Source organism: Hermetia illucens, chromosome 6 (assembly GCF_905115235.1).
Source record: "Hermetia illucens chromosome 6, iHerIll2.2.curated.20191125, whole genome shotgun sequence".
NCBI lineage: Eukaryota > Metazoa > Arthropoda > Insecta > Diptera > Stratiomyidae > Hermetia > Hermetia illucens.
The window spans coordinates 60,524,593-60,545,977 of NC_051854.1; the positions used below are offsets into that span (position 1 = coordinate 60,524,593).

Sequence of the window (21,385 nt, forward strand, 5' to 3'; positions counted from 1 at the left end):
TGCAATTTACGTTTTTTTTCTAAATTTGTACCTTCTTCACTTCCAGCCATATCCCGGGTTTTCCGTCCCTCTTCTCTTTCGCACAAAATATCTACTTTTGGGGTTGTTGTTGCATTCTCTGGCAATACATATGCTTTTCTTCCCGACACTTCTCTATCGATAGAGCCCATAAATGCGCTAATACATGCCTTCGCGAAATGACCGAACATGAAGCATTTGAAGCACGTTTCTAATAACGTCTTTTCTCTCAGCCGACAATCAATTTAAGCTTCTGCGGACAACTTCTCCAGAATTCCACTGATAGTCTCTTTGGTGGTATTCTTGCCTGTCTGTTTGATTGTCACAAGCACTCTTTTGATAAAAACCGAAGTCTCCGAGGAATACATAAGGACTGCAAGATCATAGTCATACAGTTAGAGCTTTGATCCTTTTGACCCTTTGACGTTTCGAGCGAAGCAACTTTTGCGTGCTGAAATAGGCTCTGTTGGCGGCCAACAACCGTACGCGGATTTCATCGTTATAGCTGTTATCGGTTGTGATTTTCGACCTTAGATAGGACAAATTTTCAAAGGTCTCAAAGTTGTAGCCTCTTATCTTCATTGTTTTCGTTTGACCAGTGCGATTCGATGTTGTTCGTTCTTTCGATATTGGTTTTGTCGTTGACGTTGCATCCTGTACTTTTCCTCATTAATGTGGAACGCCTGCTCGATGTGGATGAAGGTACGCTGTAGCTGGGGTTTTCTGCCCGTTATGTTAATATTGACAGCGTAGACTAGTAGTTGGGTTGGCTGGAAAAGGATGGTGCCTCTCGCATTTACATCTGCATCGCGAACCACTTTGTCCAGACCCAGATGGATGACAGACCGTTAGACCTTTGTTGATGTTGATGGGTCCTGAGAGTGATCCTGCTACTTTTATCTGACCTCGCACATTCGTTAGGGTCTGCCTAGTCAGTCTTATCAATTTCGTTGGGATACTAAATTCTCTCGTGTACAGTTTTACTCTGCTGTCATAGCCGGCTTTAAATGCGATGAAAAGATAGTGTTCCACTATCACATATTCCAACAGTTTTTCCATTGCTTGCCGCAAAGAGAAAATCTGATCTGTTGTTGATTTGCCTGGAGTGAAGCCTATTTGGTATTAGCCAATGATGCTCTGGGGGTACGGAGCTATGCTGCCTAGCAAGATAGCGGAGGATATCTTCTAGATGGTACTCAGCAACGTTGATGTAATTGGTCGCCTCCATATTTAACCAATTCGACTGTAATTTTATCGGCTCCTGACGACTAAGGGTTTTTAAGCCGATGAATTGCACAGATTGTTTCTTCTATGTTTGGCGGTGGTAGGATTTGTCCGTCGCCTTCAGTTGGCGGGAGCTACTATTCGCCGATATTTGGTTGTTCAGCAGTCCATCAAAATACTCAACCCATCGCTCCAATATGCCCGCTCTGTCGGAAATCAGATTTCCCTCTTTGTCTCGGCAGGATGAACATATGTTTAGGGATTCATCCTGCTGTCTTGTTGGTAAAACTTCCGCGCCTGGTGCGGTTGCTCCCTGTACTTTTCGAGTTCGCAGACCTGTTGGTTCTGCCAGCCTTCCTTTTTCCGTATTTGAAGTCGCTTCTCCGCTCGCCGGAGTTCGTGATAAGTCTCTGTGGGTACCCGCGTTCCTTGAGAATACATCGTTACTCAGTACGCGGCATTTTCCCGTTCCGTTGCTAGCTTATATTCATCGTCAAACCAGCCGTTCTGACTTTCCTTGCGGCTGGGGGCGAGTATGGTTTAGGTCGTATCCATGATAACATTCTTCAGGTGGTTGTGAAGATCATTTGTTGATGCTTCATCTCCAGGACATCTATTGACTGCGGTAATTGCGGCATGCATTTCCCCCTTATAGGTGTTACGGAGGGCTGTGTTGTAAATGACTTCAGTATTCATATTCACCTGATTGCCAGAGGTGATTGTAGGTGTTGTCGGAATTCGAGCTCGGAGCACTATGCCAACGAGATAGTGGTCCGAGTCTATATTGACCCCCCCGCCTATATGTTCTTACATTAATCAAGGCTGGGGTTTCATTTTTTGGCTGACTAAGAAACCTACTCCGAACACATGGTTTACTGTATCGAGTAAATCTTGAGCTTTATGCAAGTTTTTAACACAACGCGATTCGTCAAACCGTTTCCTTAGGAGTACAGCTTCTTAGCGATAAATATGCCTTCGATCGTACCACGCTTCTAGATTTCGCAAAGCCCTTTTATAAAGGCTACAAACTTGTTGTTAATGGATTAAAACCGCAGAGGGAAGTCAATCATAAAAACTTTATTTAATTTCATAATATAAATAATTTTATTACATAAAGTTGACGAGAAACTAGACAACTTTGTATCAACTCTTTTCTTAATTGACATGTCAAAATCAATTTTTTAAATTCAATTATTATTTGAAAAACCACGGCCTACTCCTCAAGGCAGAACACCGGTGGTGGGAACTGTCAATTGAATTAACAACCGCTGCGCCACAACTGCATGGCTGTTATAATATATGGTGTAGTGGCTCTTCTCCAGGAATGCACAACGCTGTTACATCAGTCTTATATTGGGACAGTGTATCGGTTAGCTGATCAGCAGCATTCGGTCTGTACAGGGAGCGCACGTTCCATGTGAAAATGTGCAAATTGTTATTCCGTCGTCGTTTTGAAATCCATTCTGTCCGAGGCTCCTTCTGTGGCTTTGTAACATCGGTTTTCCGTGTAGGGTTGTCAGCCGTAACCAACCCCGAACCTGGAGGACCATTAGATACATTGTGTCTTTCAGCAATCACCACGTGGAGGTGGAGATACTGTTTGGTAGTAGAGCTGATAGTGTTGGTTCAGCCGGCGTTTACCAGGTTTTATGCTCCATCGTGGGTACCAATTCACGTTTCGCCCAGGGACCTATACTACTCTTTGGTCGCATTTGTGTCTTTTGCTTTCAACAAATGTTCATACATGAGGATGTCAAATGAAAGATCTCGATTGGTACTTTTCCAAGCAGGACTTTTGACATTTGATCCATAGACAGAAGGAGGGGTTAGAAATTGATCGCATAAATCGAGGGTCCATTCTCAGAAACTGACCGGGCAGTGTTTGGAGCGCCAGGCTGCTGTAGTAGAAGGTCGCTTCTCAGATGTCACTGGTGGTGGAGTGATTTCTATCATGACTAGATATACGATACGAGCCGACTCTGCTATCTGATTGAAATCACACACTATGATTACGGTCTTGAATGAAGTGCTCTGGTATAAACTCCACATCCAAAAATAATTATTATTTTCAGAAACTATTGAACCTAAAATAAACTGAAAAATACTACGATAAGACTTCTGGATCCTAAAATACACTCCACTTTCATAGCTATTTAAACACCCTTAATTTCACCCTAGAATCCTAAAGTTTTGGAATAATCATATTATACAATACTGGAAAGTTTGTTGGGAATGTTAGCATTATTAACAAAATTATAAGACACCAGATCCTGTGTTGAGTGTTAGATTCGTATTAAAGTGAATAGTCTGATATGCTTATATGGATGTACGAACCGTCTCGACCCGAAGTATTCTTGAATGAGAAGGAATGATTGGACGGTTTCTGTTCAAATCTCCCGCTTCTCATCCCATCGCGACAGTACCTTGCCTGCGTTAGCGCTGACTCTGTGTGTAAATGTACAGCGGTTCTCTATCAACATAACCGCTTGACGTCTATCATATCATTTTTGACCCGCAATTCGCTGTTTACTTTTTTCTCTTTTTCGTTTCGTTTTCGTTATCTTTGTTCTCATCGTGCTTTGCGCGAATAATAAAATTAATCAAAATTAATCTTTCGTTTTGTTCTTGATATCATTTCGTTCTCACCCAACCGTGAGTTTGGTTGAATGTCGAAAGAAGTCCGGTCCAAGTATTTTCAAAGAACGCATTTTTCGAATATCGTTTTTGAAGCGTTTCTCGAACAGTTTCTCTTTATGCTAGTGTTTTATTTCAATGTGCATAGATCGACATTTTGGAAATCTTTTGTTCCCTTCTTCAGTTAGCGAAAAGAAACCATTCAATCATTTCCCCTCATTTAATCGCTAGAAACACCAGAAAAACACATTTAGATTTGGGTAAGAAATTCATGACTTTCACGCCTGAAGTGACTAGCTAATGATCTCCGACTTGTTATCTAATTTTACATGGCGTTTTGTAGTTTTTAGATAACTGTGTCATGCTGCAACCATACAGTTCGGCAGTCAGGCTCTAATGAAACATCGACGACACCAAGCGACAGTAGAATTGTATAGATTCCAGTACGTCCTTACAGTAAATAGAGTGGATTTGCCTCACCTTGCATCGATTACCTGCTCGCGTGTGTGAATGACAATTATTTTTGACATTGCGAATTATGCGTTTTTTTTGTGGTTTACACCATCCCTTGCACCTGAAAGACAATACGATTGGGTTCTTTTCCTTCGACCCTGAACAAAACGCCAAAGTACTTAAACTCAAACAAGTGGGATTTTATTTCGTACCCTGTTCATTTTATCTTACATTATCTGCATTCTATACTTGCCTATTCATACATAAGGGTATCTGCTTAAACATTCTCTTTACCTGTTTACAAATTTAGCTACTTTTATCTTTTGAAGATGTATTACAGTAATACCGTTCGCCCTGCCTTTGGTGCTAAAAAACCTTCTTAATTTCATTAATATTTTACAGTTTAACTTTTCGTAGAAAATAGGATTATACAACGTCAGTCAAAAGGAGATTCTATCTGTATTCACTGCACTGTCCTTACTTAAAACGAGACTCGGCTAAAAGGTTTTTACTTAACAACTTATTCAATTTACTTATTTGTTTCATGTTGCCATGACATGGTAAGTAATTGGGGCATAATTGCTCCCGCAAGTCACAAATAAACAAGTTCACCGTCACTGGGTCTGTTATTTTTTACATTAAACTCTTTGTAGAAAACTTCATCCTAGAAACAGTAAGTTCTGCCCGACGGGCGCATTTGCACATTACTACCACTACCACCACCACCAGCACTGGCTCCTAGAGGCTTCTGTTGTTGCTGCTGCATTTGCTTGGGATGCTGGGGATGCATCTGAATCTGCGGTGGCTGCTGCTGCAATTGTTGCTGGTGTTGGTGCTGCTGTAGTTTTTGTTGATTAGCTAAATTGAAGAGCACACCCTGACCTGTTGGCTGGCCGATGCTCGTCACCACTGTAATCCCGGATGGTGTTGTTGCTACCGCTGAAGCAGGTAAGGGTCCTATGGAGGTGGTCGACGAAGCGTTCGAACCGCGACGGCCCAGTGTGTGTCATCCATAGTAGTACTGAGAATTATCGGGCATTCCTCTACTTAGACTACGTGGTAGCGTTCCCTCGTAGCACACGTTCGGCGTCACCACACCGAGGGAGGTGGGTGGGGGTGTGGGGGATGGCGATGGCATTATGCCCGTTGCAGAACCAGCTGGCACCATTGTACGCCGAAGGGTTCCGTGGTGGCTGACCATCATTGCTCCGGGCAGATACGACGGCACTGTCGTATGATGTGACACGGAGCTAATTGGCATTAGCGGACCTGCAAGAGAAAACAAGCGGTCGTGTTATTTACTCATTACCACTCATGCATCTTCATTACGGCCATTAGTGGGAAGTTGAAGGGAAGAATGGTATGGAACCGCGTCGGAAACGTTAATGAGCTCGAGAGAAATAGTCACACTGGAAAATCTCGTTGAATAATTTTATAGTTTAAAAAATCTACTTATACGTGCAAATCTAATGGGAAGGACATCTAAATTACAAAATTGACCTAGTTTATGAAAACTCGGGGCTCCAGAATGTCAGAATCAAACTTCCAAGTCTAGTAAAATTGTCCATATGACCCATTGCCCACATGATCATGTACATTTGGGTGGTCGTTAGCTTTGTAATATTTCAGTTTAAAGCAATAGAGAATTGGTTCGAATTGAACTCTCTAAAGTTTCCAGGTGGTATCAAAGACAATGCTTAATTAAGGGCCACGAAATTCTGGAGTTCTCGCTCCACTTGACTAAAGGGTCTTTCTCTTCATCCTACCTTAACCTTTCATTTATCGGAGCATAAATTCACTGAGCGTAATTTCCAATTAATTGATAATACATTAGTTCGGATTTGAGTTCTTTTGGAAGTCTATCTTTAAGTTCCCCTCATATAGCTTCAGATCAGATGAACAGGCAGCGGCAATTCTTTTAATTGCTAACTTGCTAGCATTCCAAATTGATCATTCAAAATCACTTCAATTTTCTAATTAATGTAAGTACGGACTTGAAAACTTTTCTCAAACTCTACGAGGAATTCAGTCATTTCATTTGAACGCGAACAATGATTAGTTTTCTAATCACTACACATCTTCAACCCCCATCATAATGACGCCCCGTACTAGTCTAGGTTCGCTGTGAATCACGTCTGGGATCCAAAGCTCAATCCTCAATTTCTCGTTCGTATCACTTATCATAATCTTCCTGTTCTAGCTGAGAATGGTCGGGGTGGAAGCATGCTTCCAAACAGCCTCATCGTCGGCATCCTTTTCCCGGAGGAATTCAATACAAATGAATTACGAGTTCTTCCATTTCATTTCACAGCCCCGGCAGCAATTGGAAATTTACTCAAATTACGAGTGTAAAGTGTTTGCTGGCTGCAGATAATAGTTCGATGATTGGCGGATATTGGGTAGGAGAGATTCCTCTTTGTTGGATTAATGTTTGTAGGTGGAAGATAGATTGATCCTTCAAGGGAGCTTCGTAAATGGCAAGGAAAAGAATGATATATACTCGTGTCGTGTCCTTTAAAAGAGATTGAAGGTCTTGAAAGGTAAAAACCTGAGAAGGAAGGCTTCTGTTAAAGTCCTTCCACATTTGAGATAAGAGTATCATTCAAATCAAGTAAACCAAGAGTGTGGGCATCGCAAGTTGCCACAACCTCTCCCAAAGACGTCAACAGGGAATAATTAATATTTTCAGAAAATATTCAGAGACCTATTTTCCAGGTTTGCTTCTGAATGGACTTTTATTAAGTCTCGTTTTTAACAAAGACTAATCACGTACTAAGGTAAGCTATTACTAGAAATGACAGTAAGATCAGCTTTCGGTCACTAGTTGAACATATACGTGTCCAGGGGTTAGATATATTTCAATTAGCACCTTCAATTATGGATGGCCCAAGTGGTTAGCGCACTGCTCTGTCGTAGTGGAGGTTCGCGATTCAAATCTCACTGGTGGCAGAGGGCCTGAAATGACCATCAAATTCCAAAAATTCAACAATGCGCTGAGCGGGCATGGCAGCAGTGGAGGGATAATTCCGGAAAAGATTTCTGTACTCATAGAGTAATCACGTGTATTGAGAAATATGTCGCGCGAAAACACCTACCTGAAGTAGTTCCTTATGGGTGAATGTGTTTTTACGGGATGAGAGGCTCGTAAAACGTTCGAAACGAGACTCTTTAAGAGCATACTGGGAGGAACTGGAATGTGAAAGGGAGACTTCTTAATAATGTGCAGAGTCCTTAATAAGGATCAGTTGAACTCTCTTAGAAAACCGGATGGTACTTTCGCGAACTCCACAGTTGAATCTATACAGGCTCTCTCAGAAGTACACCAACCGGGAGAACAGGTCTCAAAAGTGAGAAGAAGAGAATTGTCGGTTTCTGCAAAACCCTTCTACACAAAGGTGTTGCAAGGGGAATTGGGACACTGCGAGAGCGGTTGTTACCAATGAAAAAGCGAGAGCTGCTATACTATCATTTGAACACTTCAAAGTACCTGGTATAGATGGCATCTACCCAGCGATGCTAAAAGAAGGTATAGAGCACTTAGAGGAACTTCTAAGAAATATTTTTCGAGGATGTCTTGCTCTGGGATACGAGCCTTCTTCTTGGCAGAAGGTGAAGGTAGTTTTCATACCAAAGCCTGGGAAAGATGACTATTCTAACCCAAAGATCTTCAGGCAAATCAGCATATCATCATTTTCACTGCAATGCCTGGAAAGACTGGTTGAGCGACACATTCGCGACAAGGCGCTAAAGTTGCACCCCCTAAATGAAAACCAACATGCTTACCAAAGTGGAAAGTTCTGTGAGACTGCATTCTTTGGTTTGAAAGATAGAAGATGCAACTCTGAAGGGTGATTAAGCGATGGGGGTGATCGTGGCCATTGAAGAGGCTTTTGACTGTGCGCTTTTCCAAAAGCTCTGGTGTTGACGAAACTCTAATAAAGTGGATCTACGCTATGCTAACACAGAGATTGTTGTGTGCTGAAGTGGATGTTGATGGATGATGATGGAGATCTCGGAATGGTGTGTAGAAATACACAACGCGCCGTTGCTTTGATTGAGAGCTGGTGTCTCAGGAATAGACTTCCAATAAATCCAAATAAAACCACAATGGTATTTACAAAAACGAGGAAAATGAATGGTCTTTGCTTTCTAGAGATGAAAGGTACAACCCTTCAACTATCCGCAGAAGTGAAATATCTGGGAGTTATTCTAGACAAGAAGCTTCTTTGGAACAAACATGTAGAGGTAAAGATGAAAAGAGCTCTCACAACTTATTGGCTGTGTAGGCGGACCTTTGCCTCGATATGGGGACTTAGGCCTCAGGTAGTAATGTGCAAATATGTTGCTATCATTAGGCCGATATTCGCTTATGCATCCGTAGTGTGCTGGGTTAAGGTGAAACAGAAGAGTTTTCGCTGTAAACTAGTCACGCGGCAAAGAACTGTGTGGCTGGCTAGCACCGGTGCCATGAGCACCACTATCGGCGGAACTCTGAATGCATTACTCAATTTGCAGTCTTTTGGTTTGTTTATTCAGAGCACTGCAATGGGAGCAGCTCATAGACTAATTCGATTAGATCCATGGGATTACAATGGACGTGGGGGGCACAAAGCATTGGAAGAGTCATTGGGAGAACAGAATCTAGTTTTCGCGATGCCTTCCGATTCTCAGATCCCCATACATCTGTTTGGTAGAAAGTATGATGTTATCTTGAAAGGGAGAGAAAACTGGGACGAACCAGAAAAATGCGTGTCAGGATATACTGACGTCTTCTACACCCATGGCTCAAAGACAGAAAATGGTTCTCTCGAATAATAATGAGAAGTGGGCTTTTCCTTTGGGACAATACACAACGGTCTTTCAGGCTGAAGTGTATGCGATCCTAAAGGCTGCAACATGGATGATTGACTAGCGGTTGAAGGGCAAGCGCATCGCAAACTGTAGCGATAGTCAAGCTGCATTGAGGGCGTTGAGTAGTGCTTTGGCCGCTTCAAAAATCGTTCAGGAATGTAGAAACCGATTGCATTCTGTTTCCAGATTCAATATGGTGGATTTACTCTGGGTACCTGGTCATTGTGGTGTAGAGAGAAATAAAATCTCGGATGCCTTAGCAAAAGAGGTTTCTACTTTCCCCATGCCCGGACCGAAACTAGTAATTGGGGTGTCGGTAGCATTGGCTGATGCTGCTATCAAAAACTGGGAACAAGGTTCCCATAATGATAGGTGGCGAAACCTTAATACTGCTAGACAGACCAGAACCAAACAAACATACTGCAAAGTTTATCCTGTCGAAAAACAGGAAGACTTGTGAAAGTATTGGGGGCATTCTGACTGGCCATATGTTCAGAATAGGAATTATACAAGATGGTACGTGTCCATCCTGTAATGAGGAAGCGGAATCCTTGGAACATTTTCTATATGAGTGCCCCGCTTACAGACGCATCCGACATCAGGTTTTTAGTGCTGATGTGCTCCAAATGCAGCGGACAGCATCATATCCACTAACGGAAATCCTGCGATACATAAACGAATCCGGGATATTCCGTTAGACGGAGGAATCGAGTACAATGGAACACTAAGGTCTGAGTTCTCAGAGACTTTGCCTCTCCCCACCACAAACACACACACACACGGGATGCGTTTGCATTGCGTCGGATTATACGGGTCCCACGGCTGTCCAGAATGCGCTACTAGACACGAGGCCCTCAAAACATGTTATGTTCGATTGCCTGAGATTCGTCAACTCACACTTCCAGGACCGAACTCGGAGAGCATGATGGACGCGTGATTTAACCGTGCTAGTATAGGCCAGAGCCCCCCTCAGGAAGTAATATTACATGGTGATCCAAGGGCCAAAAAGTGCGCGTAGTTTAAGTCGTGAGAATTCCATATGGTGGCAGCCTGACGTCAGCGTCCTTTTAAGCTAGCGCAGTTTCTAAAAGAAATATACTAAGAGTATCTTCTGCTTTTAAGGCCACTCCAGATGAAGAAAAGAATCAATGATATTAATAATCAAGAGCACTAAGATCCATAACTAAGTGACAACGATGGGGCCACTAGAAATGGTGTGCTAGCGTTTAGGTCATCAAGTAGTAGTCGCAAAGGAAGCGTGGGAACCAATTATAGACTCTCCTAAGAGATTCGCAAAATATACCCAACAGAACGACATGGTGCACAGTACGGAGACGTCTGCAAGTTCGCATTACATTTTTCACTTGATTATCTACGCTTCTCAGCTGTCCCTGTGACTCGAAGCATGTACACGCTTTCCCACTGTCACACATAACTCCAAATGAATCGGCTGTTCCGAAAAATCCAGACGGGGGTAAATTGCATGCCAGGAAATGTATCAATTTCATTGTAAGTTCCATCTAACATAGGCTTAAAGACATAGAGGAAGACAAGATGGTTACCTTGTTAGCAATGAAAAAAACTTGATGCGGAGGAAACTAAATTCACCCTGCAATGTAGAACATTATAGTATTTCTACTATAATGGTTCCGATTCTGTATAGTATACGCACGCTCCTCGCTAACGATAGCGGGGTTTTCCATGGAGAATACACATAAATTAATAAGAAAAATCGAAGAAACAACAGGAAAGGAGGAAGAGTTGAGTGCGTTTCGGAGCAATTCAAAAATTTGTCGTTCACCACAGCTATCAGCAAAAATGGCAGCCTGATCTGAAATACCCGATGTGACACCGGGGCGCCCAAATAAAGAGAAAGTCTTATCAAAGGAAGCAACTAACCGTGCGGGGATGGAAACTCCCGGCAGTGGTGAAGCGTATGCGGTCGGCAACGTTCCTTCAGAGCAACGTCAGCAAAGGCGTCAAAAATGGGATGATGGAACTGGAGGAACTATTGGATCGCTTCTCCTTCTATACGCGAACGTGGGGAGCAGCGGGAGACGACTGGAGAGCAGAAACAGCCGCCCTCCCTGCTGAGAACGCTGCTTGCATCAAACGAACCACAGCCCACTGCAACGCGAACTGGGGAAAAAGTGGAAAGAGGACTACGTCCCTGAAGGAGATTTTATCGAAGTAGTTTCCAGGGCCTAAAAAAGAAGGTGAAGATCCGAAAAAGGACTGAATACGTCCAAAGACAAGGAGGCTGCAAACCAAAAGCCAGGAGCGGAGGGAACGAAAAAACGAAGACGGACTAGACCGCCGGCTTTGCTCATTAAGCAGACGGAGGGCAAGACATTTGCGGAACTCCTTAGTGAAATCCGCTACAGGATGAAACCCGAAGATAACGGTGGTGTCTTCCATACGGAAAACGAGGAGTGGCGGAGACCTCGTCGAACTGGGCCCAAAGATAACTAGCAGGAGTACGTTTTGCGAAGCCTTCATGGGGTTATCGGGGGAGAAGGCTCTTGTTTCCTGCCTAAAGCCCATGTGCTCTCAACAAATCGGGGATCTTGACTGCTTCACCGAAAAGGTCGAAGTTGAGGAGGCGATAAAGCGTGAATGTCCAGAGGTAACCAATGCCCGGACAGGTATCACCTCTGTAAATGCTCGAAGCCAAAAGCTCGCCGTGGTGGAAGTCCCTGAGCAATATGCGAGGAAACTCCTTAGCAGCGGGAAAATTAAAATTGGATGGGTAGTATGCTGGGTATGCGGGCTCGAACGGTGTACAATCTTCAGGGCGGAATTTGAAAGACCTAGGATGCGAATGGCATGATCTGCATTTTAAAAATTAACGTGCAACGGAGTGAAACCGCTCACAAGTTGTTTGCACAGTTTGCTGTGGAAGTAAATGCTGATCTAGTGCTAATTAGTGAGCAATACTGAAACAAGGCCGGGTCCTTGGCCGGGTCATGGCATCTCGACTTATCGGGCACCGCTGCCATCGGGGTTCGGGATGACGTTGGACTTCGTGTTCTTGCCCAAGGTCGAGAAGACGGGTTGGTGTGGATCCGGTGTTTAGGGATATCGTTTTTTAGCGTTTACGTGACATCGATCGAGACGATGCCGGAATTTCGGCGCCGGCTTGATGCTCTAGAGGACGCCATTTCGAGCACGGTGGAACGAATCCTGGTAGGCGGTGATTTTAATGCTAGGGCTCCCAGGCTGTGAAGGAAGCATTTCTGGCATCACTTTTGCGCGGAATTTCTAGCATCATCGGTAGACGGGTAGCGAGTCCTGGAAGATTTCTCACCAGTATATTGCTTTCGAGGTTGTCCGGATAGCTGAGTGGTTAGAGCGCAAGGCTATCGTACGGAAGGTCGCGGTTCAAATCTCACTGGTGGCAGTGGAATTTGTATCGTGATTTGACGTGGGATACCAGTCGACTCAGCTGTGAATGAGTACCTGAGTCAAATCAGGGTAATAATCTCGGGCGAGCGCAATGCTGACCACATTGCCTCCTACAGTGTTCTGTAGTGTACCGTTACGGTCTTGAATGAAGTGCTCTAACACATTTCAAGACCCTGATCCAACATGGATTGTTGCGCCAACGATTATTATTATTATTATATTGCTTTCGAAGTGGTTGACGCCCAGCGCCGGTCAGAGAAGCGTATGATGCCGCAGAACGCAATGGTCGTAAATCTAAAGGACGTTAACGGTCGACTTCTAATCGACGATGGCCAGCAACTAAACAGGTGGGAAAAAAAGATCACTACAAAAATCTCAGAAATTTTTAAGGTCTAAAGCGGAGCTCTCCAGGGTTGTATCTTGCCACCGATATTATTTATTCTACTTTTTTTCTTGTTATCCGTGATTTTCTTCATCCTGCTTTGTCCACAGGACAAGGGGGAGTTCAATGCGTTACGACATCTTTCCTATGCCGGTAACATCTGTCATCTATTTGCTCTCTTAGCGAGTCACGGACCTTTGACAAATTGCTCTAAATTTGGAAAAAGAGGCAAGTACTGTTGAACTGAAGACAAATACCAACAAAGCCATGGTAAGCTTCTTGGATAAACTTAAGCAGGGATTGGAAGTACATTTTAAAGATATATTAATAGACTATTATTAACTTGATTTGAGTATATATCGGTATGGAGAGTATTTTGGGGCCTAGACGTCATATAGGGGTATCACCATGACTTTTGTAGATTTTTCTAGTGGGTATTTCTAAGAATGGCCCCTTAATTTAGGTAATCCTTTTATGACCCCCTCATGCCCCGTGTTACAATCCACTTCAAAACTGCGAACTGATTCGGAATCGAAACCTTTCATTTGATACTCCATATGACTATATTCGAAGAAAACAAAATAACACCCCCATTTGCGTGTATAGGGAGCTCTCCGCCCCCTTGAATTCTACGTAGAATGATGTAATTTACTGCATTCTTTGGCGTCCACTGTTGCTATCTTCAGAAAGTAACGTAGACGAGATCGAAACCGTACCCGAGAATCTTTACATCACTGACAGGGTCTTGCGGGTGGACAACACCTGTTCTTTGTCCAGAATCTCTTTTAAAAATCAGCTAAGCTTTAGCCCCCTATAGCATGCAATTAAGATTTTGTAGAGAATCGCCATTGGGTATTTTCGGTCTAAGGGTACACCAAATGTCGTCGTCTCGAGCGTGGTTCCTTGTGATGGATCGACTTCCAGTACAGTACAAAGTGGCTATGTCAAAAATTATATACCATGGTACGAAGGTAAGCAAAAAAAATAATGTAAATAATCTAATTCACGGCTAATACTCCCTAAATTGTCAACATTTACTCTACCGAACTCATGAAGAATCAAATTCCACTCCGCTCCCAAATTGTATATTTATTATTTGTCAATCGGCGAAAAATCTGTCACAGAATACACGATAACATATTAAAGCAAAAGAAAAGCGCGAGAGGTCGGCCTTCCTCGTTGAAGATTGGCCAACTGCTTTTGTATTCATCTCACCTGACAATTCCTCTCGAAGAAAAGCAAAGAATATGAAACGCCCCATACAGTTGAACCAAGATAACGAAGTATCAGACAAAGGTAGGGAAGGACATTTCTCAGGACATCAACACCTCTCAGCGTCTTTGCGGCCAGCAGATCCAAAGACTTTTGGAAGGCGGTGAGCTACGAGATACTAAGTTACTAGATGAGCACAACGAACGACAAACTTTTATGCTACTAAGGGAAGGATAGGGAAGTTTCATCCAATGGGGTGGGATGCAAAATTGCGACTTAGAAACACTTAGTAAGAAGTACCCATATACCGGTATTTCGAGTATCAGTTGTTCTAAGGGAGTTTTAGTCAGAAAAATTTGATTAGTCATTTAAAGAACAATTTATTCTTTCCTTTTTAAGGTCTTGCGTAAAACAAAACCTTATTGAAATCGATTCTGTCTGTCTGTCTGTCACACCCGATTTATTCGGAAACGGCTGAGGCTATTGTCACGAGGTTTGGTGAGAATGTGTGGTCTGCGAATCCCCTTACATACAGGAAGTGACGCCATTTTCTGTTTAGATAAAGGGGGGCTCCCCATACATGTGGAAGGGAGGTGTCAATTTTTCACAGAATTTGGTCGTGTGGGATATCAAATGAAAGGGCTCTATTAGTACTTTTCAAAACTGATACTATTTTTGATACTGGGGGCCTCAACTGGTTTCAAAGTTCATTCTAGAAATACAAAATTTGTTTCGGCTGAAAGTAATAATATACGTATGTATGTCAAGTAGTACTTCGAATTGAGGTATATGCAAATGGGAAAACGTGAATTGGAAATTTATCACACAAGTTGAACACAAAACTTTTACACCCGAATCGTTCTGCTTCCGATATCCGGACTTGTTTTCTTACTTAAAAACAAGTCGGACAAAACGACATACATAACAATATACCAAAAATAAAGTTGAGGTCCTGTTGTTTATCTATCAGGTACGCCAAAAGTAAATGGGGGCCGAAGTAGGCTAGTTTCGACTGGTTCAATTACTCGCAGCCTTACGAAAGTGGGTCTCAGCACTGGGCGTAATTTGTATTGAAATTTACTGAGGGTAGGCTACGGTTGAAGACCATTTTGAGTCGCCGAAGTCGACCTAGAGGACCGAGCTATACCCAAAGCTTAAAATGTTGGTGAAATTTACCATGAAGTTCCGGCCGCAGATATTGTATTTTCCCGAGTATATTCCCGAGGTTGGCAAGCACAAAGATGAAAAATCTCTTGTCGACGGTATACTTCAATGAAACTTCAATATTGGCGGTGCCGGCGGGTCTTTTTGGCCGAATTCGATATCTTTTTAGGCTTTTTGGCTAGTTTTGCCCTCTACCTTGCCTTCAGTCAACTTTAATGGTCTTTAATCATCCTCCATCTTATATTTCTAGCTGCACTGCCATCCCTTTTTTCTGGCTTACACAACTGCTGCAACCATCTTAAGTCCATTCTAATTAATTAGATTATTCACTGAGTATAAAATGCCTGAGAGCTTTTGCAAGGGTGAGCCACCCCGTTGGAGAGGAAGCTAGTCAAAGACCTAAATGAGCGCATCACATCGGACACATTTCCTTCCTATCTGAACTCCCATCAGCAAACGATTCCACGAACAGACTTTTTGCGGGATGTTACAAGCCAGAACTCGCCTAATATAATTAAAGGTTGGATTTTCTGATTATTTGTTTAATTGAGATTAATTTAGTGTGAAATTTTTCGGTTTACGGACGATGAAAATGGTAATCTTGCCTGAGGAAAATTTCATTATTATTTGTCCCCAGATACTTACGACATGGTCTTAGCACTCTGAGAAATATACAAGTGATTGCCCAAGAGGGGTAAAATATGAAAGGTTTGTCCGGGATGCAGAGTAAGTCATATGTAAAGATAATAACGGGGGTTGCAAGCTTTCTGAAGCGTGTATAGTGAAACCATTTATTACGGTCGAAATGATCCGAGAATTTGCCTCATGAGATTTCCAAGGGATGCTCGTTCCAATAAGTGCTTAGATATGCGGGCGGACGGATTTCTTGTTGGCCTCCAGGAAAAATTTCTTTGTATTTTTGCACGGTATTTGGAGATTTGAGATTCTGCTTTATGTTAACTGTATAATTACACAGAAGGATTGGAATAGATGAAAGGATTTTAGTTCAACATGCTCTGATGAATTTCATTGTTATTCTGTCTTTTTAAAGGGGAAACTGCTGTGAATAATTTGATCAGTGGGCTCTTGTTATAATACTTCAGTATCTATTATAGTTCTCGACACTGAGAAGGTACTAGATAAAGAGGTAAGAAAAACTGAAGTAGTTGCAGATCCCCGACGCTACTCATTCTCAAAAGCATAAGCTCAAATCAATCGCTTCATGGAAGCATTGAAAATATGTACATTCCAATACGTCTCGCCCCATTTACTCTCAAATAATAGTTCAAGGCGACTGCCTACTTGCTAAAATTACAAAAGGAGTCCTTAAGAACCACTTCCTTACTGAGCTTAAAGGATGTAAACAAAGGACCAGATAACTCACTGCAATGAAAACACCAGGATTGCACTTCAAAGGCTAAATGCATTATGTAAGTACTGCCTTTTACATATGCAAAATTAAACAGAGTGCATTTACTGAAGGGTGTAATTGGATGGATATATGATCCCGTAAGAACACAAACGAGAAGGCCAAGGGAAGCAGCTGGCTGAATTGTTAAGCATGTCGTCCAATTATGGACTTGAGCTGCATTGCCTCGTCCGACTAACGAAGCAGTCACACCAACTACCCTCTCGAATGTTTCAACAGGGAACTTTAAAAATTTGCATACGCTCAGCCTTGACATGTAAAAAGAAGGGTAATTACGTTCGACCTAGTTCGTGCCAGCCTGTGGATAGCAAAATGCGGAAGAAGTTTTCGATTAAAGCTTTCAATTCATGGCAATTGAGTTTTGGGTTAACGTGCTCGGTGTTCGAAATAGATTGGACTGGTTCGATATCTATGCTTTTCATAATAGAACAGAGTTTTATGTAGTAGGGTTGACGCTATGTTTCCACAGCAAAAAAAAAAAAATAGTTTTTAACATTTCAATTAATAACATATTCCTTTCAATTACACCCTCCTTCGCTTGGGATCCATTTAAAACTTCTATTGAGTCACAAATATCCACTTCATATAATTTGCATCAAAAGCAGGAAAACGTCCCCAGCAATTACCCTCGAAAGTATGTCAAATTTCCACATGCCACTAAACGATACATGTTTTGTGTTGAACCACATTCAAATTGTCATCTTAGGCGAGGGATTTATTGCTGGTAGAATAGGAGGCGGTTGGATATCGCAGGCACTCTCCCAATAAATTGCTCGAAATAATGGTGGCATAACGAATCGACTCCCCATACATGAAGTTCGAAACAGTCATGAACAGTGAATTATGCTTCAGTGATGGACGATGCACAGAAGGGTAGGCGTTCGAAGTCATAACAAACAGCTTTCTGTACACAAAAGCCATCTAAACAGCTTCAGTTGTCCTGCAATAATGGAAGGGTTGAATGGACCATCTAGCGACAGTGTTACCACCTTTGTGGAAATAATTGATGGTAGTTTAGGCCGTTTGAGTGATGGGGTGGCTTTATGATTGGGATAGTGCCCCATTTAATCAACCTCATAATGAACCTCATATGTGTGGTATGAATAAGGAATAATCCGCATGATGATCGGTTGACTTGTGATCCTGGATTGGATGATAATGTAATCTACAAGGAGGGGCTGACAAATCTACTTGACAAGCACTCACGACAGGTTGAACAAGAACAGTTATTTAACATGTCGAGAAACTGGAAGCTTCAGGCATGAAAGGTGTTGGGTATTTCTTTTATAAAACCACCTCCCCCTGGCAGAATATACACTTTTTGGCGCTACTGACATTGTTCAGCTCTTACTGTACAAGACAATGATCTTGCCAGTCCTCATGTATTCCTCGGAAACTTGGGTTCTTTGCAAGAAAAATCGCGAGCTCTTGGCCGCGTTCGAGAGAAGAATCCTCCGAAGAATTTTTGGCCCCCTACATGAGGATGAACGATTCCGTAGCCTACACAATGACGAAATCTATGAGCGATACCATGACCGTCCGGTTGTGGATAAAATCCGGCTCAATAGGTTACAGTGGGCGGGTCACTTAATCCGTATGGATGAGGATGATCCCACCCGGAAAGTCTATAAGGGCAATATCTATGGTAGAAAAAGAAGACGAGGCAGACCCTGCCTAAGATGGAGCGATGGCGTAGGTCAGGACGCCAGACAGCTTTTAGGGATATCGAATTGGTGGACCTCGACGTAAAACCGGGATGTCTGGAGTTCCTTATTAAGGCAGGCCTAGACCGAATACCGGTTGTTGCGCCGTTGATGATGATGATCATTGCGGGTAGATGGGCAGTGACCAATAGTGGCAAGGGCTTAGAGCTATAATGAACCATTATTCAGTCCAATTTTAATTAAGCGCAATATAATGTCTAATCACAAAGTAGAAACATTGAAAATCACACATGGTTATCTGCATGGTCCATCATCGTCAATTGTGTAGATGGATGTAAATAGGTCGCCACTGCTCACTACTGGCCGCTACAATCGGCCATGTTTTTTTTGTCGATAGGATAGGTGAATGCGTTTAGGTCAAAGTGGTGATCTCCCACAAGGATGCGCAATCGGCTTACCAACTAGATACCTCTCCATTGTAAGAGAACTAGCGTGGAATCGTTTGACACATTACCCCAAAACTGCGCACTGGCAAACCCAGGTTCTTTCACAAGGATTTTCGTCTGCCGGCAAGAGTTCAAATTTCTCCACTCGGCTACGTGAATTCTTGCAATTTCCCCCTTCAGATTAGACTTGATATTCCAAAGCTGGTTCTGGCCTCACCATTGTGGATCCAGACCCTAGGCGAGCGAGTCTGTCAGCCTCCTCACTACCAGCGATGTTAGAGTGCCCCGGTACCCACATCAGGGATGTTTCGTTCAGTCAGTTTCAGCAGTACCTGATGACAACTCGACACAAGTTGGTTTGATATGTCGTTGCTGTTTAGTGCTGAAAATGCTGCCCGACTGTCGGAACAGATTCGAATGGTGCGACCCCTCCATTTTTGTCGCAGACATTCTTCTGCTGCTAATGAAATAGCATATATCTCCGCCTGGAATATGGTGGTCATTTTTCGGAAGGGCCAGTTCCATAATGAGATTTCTCGAAACCACCCCTGCGCCCGAACTGCCTTTCATGACTGACCCATTGGTGAAAACTATTATTAACTCTGTATTCTGAAAAGACTCATGACCATTTATCGACCATTCTCCTCTTTTGGTGATTACGACAGTGAATGTTTTTAAAGACGAACCTGGAAACCATATAATCAGCCGACATTAGAGCTACCGAATGTTTGTCAAGGAATTACCGGATAGATGCATGACTGTATGATTAGCTGCCTTTCCACGCTCCAATCATATTGAGTTTATCTGCGTCGTTGGCTGCTTTCTGTTTTATTTCCAAGTAAATGGGGGTAAATTTAGGATTGCTTCAAGTGCTGCAGTCGGCGTAGTTATCATTGCTAGAGTAATACTTAGGCAACCGAGCCCCTGAATCTGCCTTAGCAGCTTCCAACTGTTAGCAAAGTTCAGCCTCGGCCACCACACGATAGATGCATACATCAAAATGGGTTTTGTTGTTGTTGTTTTGGTCAAAGTCCCCAGGTCTTACCTATCGCAGTCCTACAGGTCCAGAGCAGGAGCAGTAGGATTTCTGACATTGTTCTTGAATGTGGTGCTTCCATGATAACTTGGAGTCGACATGTACTCTTAAATACTTCACTGTTTGTGCCAGCTGGATTTCCTCCCCTGTTAAGGTGGGTAGCGTATAGAGGTTTCTCCTGACATTCCTGGTGAACATAACTAGTCCAGTATTCCTGGTGTTCACCGTGAACATTGCGGAGGCACCAACTGTGGATTTAATGCAGAGCTGCATTCAAACGGTCACATACAGTGTCCTCAAACTTGCTGGTAATTATTACGGCTAGATCGTCCGCAAATGCATGTGCGAAAAATTGGTTGGCCTCCAGGAGCCATAACAGAGGAGAGAGAACCCTGTCTGCCGTCTTCCCTCAGTAGACTTCTGGCCGACCAATATGTGGACTTTTCTGCACTCTAGCGTATGAAATATCCAACTGATTAACAGCGGTTCGATTCCATGTTGTCTTACCGCATAACAAAGACCACGAATGAAGCATAATGGAAGGCACCTTCGATGTCAATGAATTCGGCTAAGGGGTATTGTTTTTCGAAAATCGCCTTTTCAATTTTTGCTGTGAGTTCATGGAGTGCTGTATCGGTGGATTTACCTTTCTACTAGACGTGTTGCCTATTGTGAAGTAGGGACTTAGGTATGTGTGTATCACTTACGAACCGATCGACTAGTCTTTCTAGTCTTTTTAGTAGAAAGTACGTTAGACTGACCGGTCGGAAGCTTGAGTGATGTAGGTGGGTTTCCTTGGTTTGAGAATAAATATTACACTCACATCACGCCATTTAATAGGAGAATAAGCGTAAGCTAGAAATGCACGGCATATGTTCCGAATATTTAGAACCAGGTCATCCATTCCCTCTATTACTAGCGCGGGAATGATGGGATCCGGACCTGCAGACTTGTATCGACGGAACGAGTTAAGTGACCATTTCATTCGCTCCAGTAATACTATTTTGCATGCGACATTCTAGTCCCTTGGTTGAGGGATTTATGCACCTGTCGGTCCCGAGATGAGATTTTTTATGCTAGAAAATGCACTGCAAGCAAATGGTTTGCCGTTTCTTTATTGCCTTCTGTGTACCCCCAACTTTCTGTAAACGTAAATATCCCTGCTTTTGCTTAGGTTTTTTAACAAGGATGCGCTTCAGCTTTGAGGTTGCGTCAAGAGAGTTAGTCTCTTCGCAAAAACGTTTGCATGATGATCGTTTAGCCGATCTTATGCTAATCATCTTTAGAGCCTTCTGTGTCCATTTATAGCGATTCCAGATAGTGCCTGATTCACCCTTCAGAGCACGATTGAGGAGCATCCTTGTCGTTCTCCTCTGTCTTGCCAAATCCCAGTTCCCCCATGGTGTTTTACCCTTCTTTCGCATCTTGAGAGGATAGCTTTCTTCGAGTGCTTCTCTCATGCTAGTT

General features: G+C 42.9%; 1 protein-coding gene across 3 annotated transcripts in view; it reads right to left on the minus strand.

Moving 5' to 3' along the window:
* Nucleotides 1-4,505: 4,505 nt before the first annotated feature.
* Nucleotides 4,506-21,385, minus strand: part of LOC119660163 — a 440,101-nt gene continuing 423,221 nt past the window's right edge. For all 3 annotated transcript variants that reach the window (XM_038068569.1, XM_038068568.1, XM_038068567.1), the window contains exon 12: nucleotides 4,506-5,598. In XM_038068569.1, coding sequence (XP_037924497.1) covers nucleotides 5,336-5,598 — 263 coding nt within the window. In that variant the 3' untranslated portion in view covers nucleotides 4,506-5,335. The remainder of the gene's footprint in view (nucleotides 5,599-21,385) is intronic.